General features: G+C 36.0%; 1 protein-coding gene across 1 annotated transcript in view; it reads right to left on the bottom strand.

The window, feature by feature from the left end:
• Positions 1-12,233, bottom strand: part of Cers6 (ceramide synthase 6) — a 281,399-nt gene that overhangs the window by 119,302 nt on the left and 149,864 nt on the right. The window contains exon 4 of the mRNA XM_076866208.2: positions 3,901-3,958. Coding sequence (XP_076722323.1) covers positions 3,901-3,958 — 58 coding nt within the window. The remainder of the gene's footprint in view (positions 1-3,900; positions 3,959-12,233) is intronic.

A 12,233-nucleotide genomic window follows, 5' to 3' on the forward strand; every position in this document is an offset into this window, starting at 1 on the left:
GGGATCATGCCAAGTTTGGTCTCTGGAAAGCACCAGGGGGGAGGCTGCAAGAAGAAAATAGGTCTCTCTTCTTTCTGGTTTGCTTCCAGTTCTTGTCATCTGCATCCTCACCCAGTGGCAGCAGCAGCTGGATGCAGTAGCAGCAGTTGGTTCCAGTTTGCAGTTTCTACACATTCCCAGGAACAGTATCATTGTGCTCCTTCAGGGACACTAGCTGGGCTGCATCCCTTCCTCAGAAGACTGGTGGGGCTCATGGCCCTTCCTTTGAGATTCTAAGTTCTAATAACTGCAACCACTTCCTGTGACTCCTTGGTCTTCAGAGTGGTACATATCCCTGCCATTCCTACCTCTCTGAGCCCTTCCTTGGTATGGCACAAGCAGAGAGCAATGGGTTATTCAAATGTTGGTTACTGATTCACAATGACAAAGGAGCTTACACCAGAGTGTATATTCATTTGTAAATTACTTATTTCATGAGGCACACTGTTCAGTTCAGCTACAGTTCACAGGTCGATGTTCTCAAAAAGAAGTGGGTTCATTTACATTGGTGTGCAAGCTCCTTACCTCATCACACACTGGGAGTCAATTACCTTGAGTTCCTCTGGTCAATGATTTTTTGATATTATAGTAATGCTTAAAATATCCCCTATGGTTTTTGTCTCTTAATAGGCACCCCCAGATTACAGAAGTTAGATAGAGGTATATTCTGAGTAAGTTTTCTTTCAATTATGTATATGTACCATGTACAGAATTGATTGTGATATAAAATGTATTTTATGACCATAAAGTTGGAAATACATTAGCCTAACATGTAGATTACAAGAAAAAATATTTATCTAAATCTTGGTAGCACATGTATTTATATGGTATTTCTGTGACACTAATTACAGGAGTCCATTGAAAACTATTTGAATAATTTCACCCAACAGAAACTCCTGTCTACAAATGAGGGGGAAAAAAAAGAACAGTAAATGCAGTACATCAGAGAGAACTCAAGTCTATTTTCTAAGGCTTGATATGTAGTTTCTCTAAAGACCTAAGAAAATGTGTTAATTTGTATAAGCCCATTGTATGCTAGGACTTTTGAGCACATCAAGTAACTAAGTAACTCTGGGCTGCTTTTTACAGAAATACTTATCTCTACCAATCATATTTATGGGCAGTCACTTGTGACAGCAATAACAGGAGCAGATGATATGGTCAGGCTTCAACTATTTAAGTATTTCCTAGCACTCTAACAATAACTTAATAGTTTACTTACATGTCTGTAAAGCAAATGCTGTATAATCTATTCCTTATTCTCTTAGGGGAGAAAGGGCAGTTACTTAGTTCAATGTAGAAGATAAGTCCAAGCAGGTTTGTTTTATCTAAAGGCAAAGGAAAACTGAACCATGAGAGGTACCAGGCATTTTTCTAAGAGTCCAGGTAATAGTAACTGATACTTTGGATAAAATGAGTGTCAGTGACAGCCATTCACCTCTTAACATTGGTTCATTACACTGGTATCATGAAAAAATTTCTACTACTCTTTGGAAAAATCACATAAAAGACTTTCTGCTATATTGAAGAAAATGGATTTCAAAGTATTTATAGTAGTTTGAAAATCTTAATTACATCATTTTATTTTCAATGCTGTGTCCAAACTTTTCCCCCCTCTGGGTGTAGATGGATAAAACCATTGTCTGTTCTAAGACAGTTGATAAAAATATTTAAAAATATGTATCAAGTACTTAAAGTTATTTAAATTGGAATAATAACCTGGTTAGTTCAACTTTGTTACTTAACCAAAGGAGGAAGTCATTTGGAAATTATGCTGAGGTCAAGACAGGATGGTAAAAGAAGAGAAAGCACTGGAATAAGAGACAGCAGTGTGTGTTTAATTTGAGGTTCAGGCTTTAGTAAGCTAGCTATGTGACCTTCAGAATGCCACTTGCCCTTGCTGCTTCCTTAGCTATGAAACGAGAGGGCTTGACAAGATGGCTTATGAAGTGCTCCACAGGTATTTTGGTCACGTGGTTTCTATGCACTCATTTCTATCTTACATTATGACTGAAACTAAACTAAATTGGGTGCTGTTTAGACAGCATTAAAGAAAGAAACCCCCATTACAAATTAATTTAACCAGAACAATGTCTAGTTCCTTTATCTTTTTAAAGCATTTGTTATAAGCAGAGATAGTTGAAAGAAAACTGGTACAGTTTAAGGAAAAACATTTCCAAGCAAACATTCTATCAGCAGGCCCTCTTAACTGGCTTCCACAACCCACTGAGGACTGGAAGAGAAAAGTTATTCTTGTTCCATTCATTTTGTTTAGGGTCAGAGTGAGCCAGAGCTAAATGTCAGAGTGCTTCCTCTTCTGATGACAGATAGCCATGCTTGACGTACGATAGCTACAGGAAACCATATCAAGCCCACCTGGGGGAAAGGGCAAAACTGCTTCTAGCTCTCACCATCTTCTCCTTATTACCATCAAAGCCTCTCACCAACAGAACCAGAGGAGAATTCCAAACCTTGACTCTAGTTAGCAACCCCAGGTACCCAGAAACACCACTCTCCCATATCAGCTGAAATTCCACCCAAAGCAATCTCTTCTTCCAAGATAGTAAAGTTACAAGCATAAATGTCCTACAGTATTCTATTTTTTTCTAAATAAGTTTGAACATGAGAATAGCAAGGTTCTAAAATATGCAGTTTCCATCACATTAGTTTATCCCATTGAGAATTTCTTCCTATTTATGGGTAAAGTTCATTCATTTAAATCTATCCAACTGGCCTCTGCACCATATATTCTTATTTAGTGAAAAAAGAAGTGCCATTGGCAAAGAAAAATATAAGGAGTAAAAATAATATTTCCTCTAGGAAACTATAATAATGGGAAACAACCACTATCTATAATAGAATTTGCCACAGACAGACTACATCTGATAACCCAGACCTTAAAAATAAAAACATACTTGAAATTTTCATGTCAATATTTACAAGATTTACTAGGAAGTCACGCTACTTGGCACACGTCCTATTTGAAAAATATTTTTGTAATAAAGATAACAATCATATCACTTTATAAAATTATTTGAAAATAATTTTCCTTTTTATGTCAAATCACTGTTGCTAATATGTACATTACTATCAGAAGGTACTTCTTCATGAGTCCTAAATTTAAGCAGCTTAACTTGTTAGTAGTAGCAGTATGCATGGAAATAACTAGGAAAAAAGACTATGGCAGTCACAATGAATTACTTTCATAGATTAAGGTACCCTAGTCCATGCAGGATTTAGCAAAGCAGGCAAAGAAAGCACAACTATGAAAGGAATTGAATTTTCCATCAGCAGTTAGTGCTGCCCTGTTAATTGCAAAGTAAGACGTTAAAAGAGCAATTTCTACTCATGAAGACTATAGTGAAAACCCACATTGCAACAACTGATATCAAGTTGTGTGATATGTGATGTGGAAACTAACTTCCTTTACAGCATCAGCTGGATTTTATGAAGCTCCTAATGCAAAAAAGTATAGTTAGCTAGAATGGATATGGGACTAGCAGCATCTTCCACTGGAAAAACAAATGTATCAAGTACTTAAAGTTATTTAAATCAGAGTAATGACTTGGTTAGTTCAACTTTGTTACTTAACCAAAAAAGGAAGTTATTTGAAAATTATGCTTAGGACAAGACAGGCTGGTAAAAGAAGAGAAAGTATTTTCAGAAGAATCTTAGATATATGCCTAAAAATGATTTACTAAAAAAGAACACAAAAGATTACTTGCGAGTCAAATAAAAATGCACAAATAATTCTTAGGATGACTGTTATAACTGTTTAAAATATAGTCACATATTTTTTAAAAATGGGATGTAGGCTTCTGGTTATATAAGAATTATATAAAGTAATTTGACAGATCCTACCTTTTTCAGGAACCGGACTCCGTAGGTAAATACGTAGAGGTAAAATGAAAATCTCCACCTGCAGAAGGTTAAAAAAAAATTCTATAACATCCAGTCTATATATCTCATAATATATTCTGAAATATGTGGGTGAATGAAGTCCATTAAATTTGCCTCTCCAGGGATTAAACTTGTTGTGCATTAGCTGTTGAACACATATGTGCATGGCTTACACCAAATATTTTAAATATTAATCATTCATAACTTTTTTTCATTTACTGAATTTGCCCATTTTCTCATCTTCCCTTTCTCCAACATGTGAATTTTCTCTTGCTAATTACTCATGAAGGGATATAGCTCAACAATATGAAGATATTCAAATAATTTATCTGATTCAGACACTAGTGACTTAACGAACGTTCATGTTTGTTTAGGAAGGAAAGGAACTGGGAAGCACTGGGATTGAAGTAAATTATATTCCATGCATGTATGATTATGTAAAAATGAGCCCCAATATTTTATATAATTACAATGCACTAATAAAAACATAAAAAAGAATAAAAAAACTTCAATATTCTAAAATTGGGTAAGTTTCTTTTGTCTTTTAAACAATTGTTTATCAAAATCTTTATGGATGTTGCTCGAGGAAGTCATATAGATTTCAATAAGAAATATTACAATTGTTAAAAGTAATCATACCATTCTAAACTGCATCTACCTGGTAGACTTTGTTTTTAAATTAAAAAACATTTTATGTTTTCTTTAGATTTTAAATGATAGAAATGTTTCAAGAATGTTGAATTATAAGATATGTAGGTGTGTATTTGTTTGTTTATTTATTACAAAAAAAAAAAATCCCCCTCTTACCCTAGTACTCAATTTCTAATTTTATTCCTGTACTCTCTGTGAATAGCTGTGCCTTTAAAAGCTGGCTAGATTTCACTGCATACGATTCCTGAGGTTATGCTGTTAGTGGAAACTTGGAATTTTTAGGAGTTTTAAATGAACACAAAGTAGAAAATGACCAGTCAGCTTCAGACCATCAGAAGGCAATTCGCTTTTTGTGTTTGCTAACCACGTAAAAATTTCAAATAGGGTAACAATGAAAGGTGATCTTTTGAGATGATTCAAATAATGTACAAGATTATCTGGAGGAAATGACAGCTGTATTCAGATAAGAATAAAGAATAATGATATGGGGTCTCCAACCGTTGAGTGAGACCCAAGGGAGACACAGGCAGACTCATTCAGTGACTAACCAACTCTTCACATTTTCTGGACTTTAATCAGAACTAACTTTTGGAAAAGAGCTTTGAACGTCAGGGTTGAAAACAGCCAACAATTCATAAAGCCTGAATCCAAGGAACAACAGTAGAAACTGATGGAAACAAAAATGATTCCACAAGTCTCCAAACACTAATAGAAAAGCAAGGATTCTAAAACCGCACATAAAAGCCACTAGTAAGTAGACATGGCTTGCTTATTCATCAAAGTAAAAAACTTAACTTTAACTTCATCTTCAATTTCAGTTTCTTGGTGGTTACAGGTAAGAGTGACTTGAGTCCAATTCTAGATCAGAAGTGGGATGGCTTCACGTGGGGCTCTATGCTTGATTTGAATGCTGTACTGTAGCTGTTTTGAAATTCTTATTTGTTGGACAAGGGAGGCCAGGAGGCCATTTTGCATTAGGCCTTACAAATTACATAACTGGTTCTGACTATGAACTTAGATTATCCTAACTTTGGGTGAGGCTGTTAATATCCCTTGACCTTAGTCTATCTTTAAAGGGAGAGTGAGTTTATACAGTAACGATGACTTAAGCATTTGGTAGCACCAGTAATCTCTACTTTTCTCTAGTCCCTCCCTCTACTTATTGCATTGAACAAGGCTACTTGATGGATTGCCTTATTTTTCTGGCCCCTGGAGGCAACTGAATTTGTAACTTCTTTATTAAATCATTTATAACAGCTGTTTCAGCTCTAAGACTACTGTTAGTAGGCAGTGATCAGGCAGCTTTTATGTATAATAAAAATTTTATAGAATTCATTGGAATTCCTACCATTACTTAGGTACATTTTATTTCAACACTAGAATGACCCAGTTTTCCTAAGACATAGGTTGTATTACAGGAATACTGATGCCTCTATGATTTGAATAACAACTCATGATGAATATTTACAAGGCAGAGTATATTTTCACAAAACATCTGCAGGAAGCAAGATTTTTCAAGTGCTGTGTAACATGAAAAAGTACTTTGCCTGTGGAGTTTCATATAAGCTACACTTAACTTTAAATGTTTGCCACCAGCCCCTGGTAGAGGCTCTCCCAACTTTCTACTAAAATATCTCCACAAAGAGAAAAAAGTAAAGCAGTTTGCAATCATACAAGGAAGGAAGATATTACCAGCAACTTTTTTGCTAAAATTAGAATGATTTTACAATAGTAAAAGACTAAAATGAGGTTTAATGAATGCGATGAGAGGTAACAAGAAACAAGCTGAAATCCTTAAAGCAAGCAGGAAAATGTATCTGCATATCTCTCTTTCTCCGCTTTCTGTCATCTTGAACAGAAATGTGAGAATCTGTGTCAGTCAGAAACCTAGACAGCTCTTTTTCATTCAAGATGATGCCTCTTGAGGCAGCAGGAGAATCCCCCACCCCATGGGTTAATGATTGCAACTTTATTTTAACAACTGGGAAGAAGGGGAAGTACTTTGCACCCTGGCAGTGTCAGTGGCAGATTTAGAGACAAGATGATCTTTGAAAGTGCTGCATTCTGAGTGTTGCAGTTCTTATATAACTCATATATAAAGTAACAGAGAACAAGGCACTGGGGATACTTACTTGTCTGAAAGTCTTCTAGTCCACTGAAAATGGGTCAGAGTCCATAAATAACCCCCCGCTACGAGGTCAGAGATCTAAAAGGTCTTTTACTAACAAACAGGAGCACAGTGGGGCTAAGGACAACCCGTGTATTCTCTTTTGGAGAGGGTCTGGTTGAATATTTCCAAATTCAGGAATAAAAATAGCAGCTAAAAGTCAGCATGGGTCTACTAAACAGTACAGAATATGGAAAGTAACGAGCATGCAAATTTTCAAAGGAAGCACATCTTTAGTTTCCTAAAGATGATTTCCTCTAGGAATCAAAAGTAATTTTTAGGAACGTATTTGGCAATGTTGATATGATACAAGAAGATATGACCTCTTAAAACAAAAGTAGAAAGCCATAAATCAATAAAAGTCCTCTGGTAAGATAAAAATAAATTATAGATAGAAAAGAAAAGAAAAAAAAGAAGCATTACATGGATTCTAAAACTGAAAGGTAGCATTATCATCCAAGTGGGGAGAAGTGATTGCAGAACACATAGGAAAAATTAAATCACTGGTGTATAGAGGGTAAATATCCCTATGAGGCCATCTGCAAAAAGATCCTAGGTCTGAGGGACTGGAAAGAACAACTACAACAACAAAAAGTCAATTATAACTGTTTCTGAGAAAACATAAGTGAAGAACTGAAGTGGAAGTAATAATCCAAGACAAATTGACAAATTAAAAAAAAAAAAAAAACCTAAACTGAAAAAAAAGGAGAACTAAATTTACTCCAAACAATATCAATTCAAAGTTCCTTTCTGACAAAATTTTTTAAGCTGAAGGAAAAAAAAAAAAAAAAAAAAGAAAATCCTTCAGTATTTACAAAGGAAAACAAATACAAGTCAAAATACAAATCAGGGGCTGGGGCTGGGGCTCAACAGTAGAGTGCCTGCCTTGCACATGTGAGGCACTGGGTTTGATCCTCAGCACCACATAAAAATAAATAAACAAAATAAAGGTATTGTGTCCATCTACAACTAAATATACACACACACACACACACACACACACACACACACACACACACACACATACACACACACATACACACACAAATCAAAGGAAAATGAGTCACTGTCAAAGGAACAAATGTCCAATTGGTCTTAAATTTCTCCTCTGGATTATCAAATGCCAGAAATAGAGAAGACTCAAAGAAAGCAACTGCTAGCCAAACTCTCTTGCATTTGTAAAGGAATTTGAAAGATATTCTCATATTCAAAGACTCAGAAAAGACATCACTCATTAACCTTTACTAAAACAATTAGGCTAATTCCAACCCACTAAGATACAAATAGAAATAAAGAATGCTAATGGTATAACTTTAGAATCAAAAGAATATATTTCATTAGTAAAGTAAAATAATTGCAGCAAATTTCATTGCCAAATTAAATGCTATTGTTATTAAGGAATAATTATAAAATACTTAATAATAATCAAGGGATTATTCCTCAGACTGTATTAATGAAAACAGGGAATAAGAAGGGAGGCATTAAATCCATTCTTGTTGGACAACTTCAAGCCATTGTTGATGTGATAACAAGAGAAATAACAGTGAAGGAATATTTTTATAGAAACTTAAAGATGACTCCTGGTTAAAAAGGGTAAACTGAATACAAATTTTCTTCAGTGCCTTTATGAATGTACCACTAAACTAGCAGAAGAAGGGTTCTGATAAGCACAGCATGAACTCCCAAGGACAAGAAAGCAGGATGAAAGACGATTCTTCAGCCTGGAAAGCAGAAGGGAAGGGGTAATAGCTTAGTTAGCAGAATCAGGAGCTAAGTCAGTCCTAAGTAGTCCATGGTGGGTGCTCAGAAGGATGACATAGTCCTAGGAAGATTCCAGATGAGGAAAACAATTGTACAAGGAAGCAGCCCCCGTTGGGAACAGAGGCCTAGGCTTGTCCCAGGATCCTTGCCATTGAGCACTGACTTTAAAGTTGGTTTCTCTCAAATTTGGTAGAATTAGAGCACACTTCTTTGCCTAGAGAAGTCAGCATGTTCCACTGCATTTGCTTGGATGTGGAAGCCTTTTATATCCATCAAACCTGAAAATTAGAATAGGAAGCTAGTAAAAACCACCACTGAATCTGGTTTATCATCCTTATACAACAAGGCTGAACAACTCTTTTTTGTTGTTGTTAAAAATCAAGAATGATCAAATGTGCCATAAAACAGGAAATCAGGGCATTGGGCTCTTGTTTCTTGCTGCCAGGTGTCACCCAAATGGCACAGGGATCCTTAACTACAGAGGGGACCTTGAGCTCAACTCAGCATGGCATTTTAGGGAGGGCAGGGCAGAATGCAGAAGTCACCTCATTCACAACACTTATGTAAAGTGCTTCTTCTCTGCCACTAGCAATTCTAGGTGATTTATAAATAGGAAGTCATTTAATGGAGCTATTTCACACAGCAAGGCAGGCACCATTATCATCATCATCCCTACCTTCTTTTTTCAGATGAGGAGAAAAGCCCAAAGAGGTTTCATAACTTGCTGAAGACCACACAGCTAATAAGGGGGAGTCAGGATGGAAGGTAGGCAGTGTGATTCCTGTATCCAGGCTCTTAACCTTAAGGCTATGCTGCTCGGCCTGATTTTACACACCTGAACGGAAGACAATGCCTTCAGCTAAAATGGTTTTCTAACATGGTAGGCGTTAGTGGATGTCATAGGTTGAGAGCAGTCTACTTTGACCAATACAAACAGATTGCTTACAAACCTGGGGACTAGGGAGGACTGCTCTGCTACTTCTTTTCAAGACCAGGGCAGTTAAAATAATATGAAGCTTACCAACCAACATCACAGTGATTACCTCCTGGGGCATTTCCACACTATCACTCACCCCTCCACCTGCGGAAACACTAGCCTCTTTCAGGATTTATGTCTAATGCTGCTTGTTCTGTGAAGCCATGTTCTCTTAGTGCTGCAATCCTGGGAACGCTGCAACTTTCTGATCTTATTTTCTTTCCTCATCTTTGATTATAGCCACAAACCTTTGACTTGCTTGTGAGTTCTAAATGCCTTAAGAATGAGTCTTATTTATCCTTGCCTTTCTGGTAGCAAATATTACCTTGCCAAGACTAGCTCCTCAATTGACCTCTGAGTTTTTATTAAGAGTACATGTTCCCTTCATTTATTGAATTCTACGTTAACCAAACTAGTCCTTGGTCAAATAACTTATCAACTATTTCCAGGAACTATACAAATATTAGCAAGAAAGGGGAGAGGTATGACAATGGAATGGTCTAAGAAATGAAAAATATTGTTATTTAGTGCAAAATTAGGGCATACTGTCACAATCCAAAAAAATGAGGGGATGGTTATTCTTTTCTCTAAAATTGAATTAACTTGGAAATTTTTCTCATTTCAGTTCTTCTATTAGCTAAACAAAAATAAACAAGGGCTCGGGGTTGTGGCTCAGTGGCAGATCACTTGCCTCGCACATGTGAGGCACTAGGTTCAATCTTTAGCACCACATAAAAATAAATAGACAAAATAAAGATATTGTGTCCATATGTAAGTAAAGAATATTTTCTTAAAAAAACAAATAAACAAGATTAGCTGGGTGCAGTGGCACACACCTGTAATCCCAGTGGCTCAGGAAGTTGAGACAGTAGGATTGAGAACTCAAAGCCAGCCTCACCAACGGTGAGGTGCTAAACTACTCAGTGAGACCCTGTTCCTAAATATAAAAAGGGCTAGGAATGTGGCTCAGTGGTTAAGTGACCTTTCTACCAATAAATAAATAAATAAACAAACAAACAAACAAGATTAGCTTGTTTCTTATCAAATATGAGAAGTGAAGTCGTGCTTATATGCATGGCCTGAAAATTTTTCTTTCACAAAATTTAATGTATAATATAAATTATTTTGCTATACCTTAGAAATTGTTACAAATGACACAAAATTATGCAGTTGGAAAATGAGAATATTTTTAGAAATAAATTATAATGAACCTTATTTACTGGTACTTTAAAATATGTACATCTATCATTTTACTTCTAAGCCCAAAGTAGACTATTTTTCTATTCAAACTCATAGCTGACAACTTTTATAAAATAAGAACAATACTATGGGGAGTACTGAAGAATGAAATCTACCAAATTGTGCTAGTTCTATGTACAAATCTACCACAATGAATTCCACAAAAATAAATACATAAATAAACATATGTATGTCAAGGCTGGGAAGATCTTTTTTAATTAAAAAAAGATATGAACAAAACTGCATTTCAGTCATACTTTATACTTCTCCAGTAAATTACCACTGGACTCCAAGGGGGTTTCTGTATAGATATAGTCACTTCCACAAAGTTTTAACATAAAGTAATTGGTGTCTCAGTCTTGATATGAATAGTGATCTTGGAGAAGTACTTTTTACTTTCAGTTGGCTTTCTTTAGAGCTCACCTATTGTTATATAATAATATAAGTAATTGCTGGCATTTCTTGAGCACTTACTTTGTGCTGATACCATCCTTAAGAGTCTCACATATTAAATAATTAGTAAATCACTTACATCTTATGAGAACCCTATGGGATAGATTCTATTGTCATTCGCATTTTATATATAAGATAGAACTTGAGTAACTTGTCAAAAGACACAGTTAATAAGTGGTAGATTTTAGATTGAAATCCAGGCAATTTGATTCCAGAGACCATTTTCTTTCGACTAAATATCAATGATTTTAACACATAAGTTATTTTACTGTGAATAACATTACAGCTCTTCCTCCTACCACAATACACAAAAATCAGTGGAACTATTCGGAGAGCTGCTGTCCCTGTTTCAGCTACAGAAAGAGAGAAAGGGAGATGGGTGCCTTCTCTTCCTTTCTCAGCATAATGCAATGCACACATTTCAGGTGAAGTGACTTCCTGAGAATCCTACTGAGAGGTGGTGCTGTGAATGTACGTTGCTCACCCTAACAGGAAAAGGATCCGGGAAGGCCCAGATGTGGCCTTAACTACTGTGCTTTATTGTAAGTTTAGTATTTATATACACACAAGTCAGAAGTATCTGCTCCTCCATTTTTTAATTTTCTCAAACCAGACTACTTAACAGCTAGATAGAGAACTTAGGGGTCATCTACCCTCTTGCTCTACAGATTAGGATGAGGACCCAGAGAACTGTGTCTCATCTCTACATTAGAGGGAACTTGGTTAAACTAGTTTCATACCAGGTCTTCTTTATCTACATCTCCAGGTTCTGTGGCCTTAAGGTTCCAAGACTAGAAATGGATAACTAACCAAAAGTATAAGAAAAAAAAAAAAAACAGGAGATAACCCATTCTGAGAGCCTATTCTGAGAAGGCAATATAATATTCATTAGTGAACAGACATCACACTTTACAAATTAAACCAACACCTAAATTTATTTTTTGAAAGTTGGGGTTGGGGATGTGGCTCAAGTGGTAGCGCGCTTGCCTGGCATGCATGTGGCCCGGGTTCAATCCTCAGCACCACATACAAAGATGTTGTGTCCGC

The sequence above is a fragment of the Callospermophilus lateralis genome, chromosome 9, assembly GCF_048772815.1.
Source record: "Callospermophilus lateralis isolate mCalLat2 chromosome 9, mCalLat2.hap1, whole genome shotgun sequence".
Taxonomy (NCBI): domain Eukaryota; kingdom Metazoa; phylum Chordata; class Mammalia; order Rodentia; family Sciuridae; genus Callospermophilus; species Callospermophilus lateralis.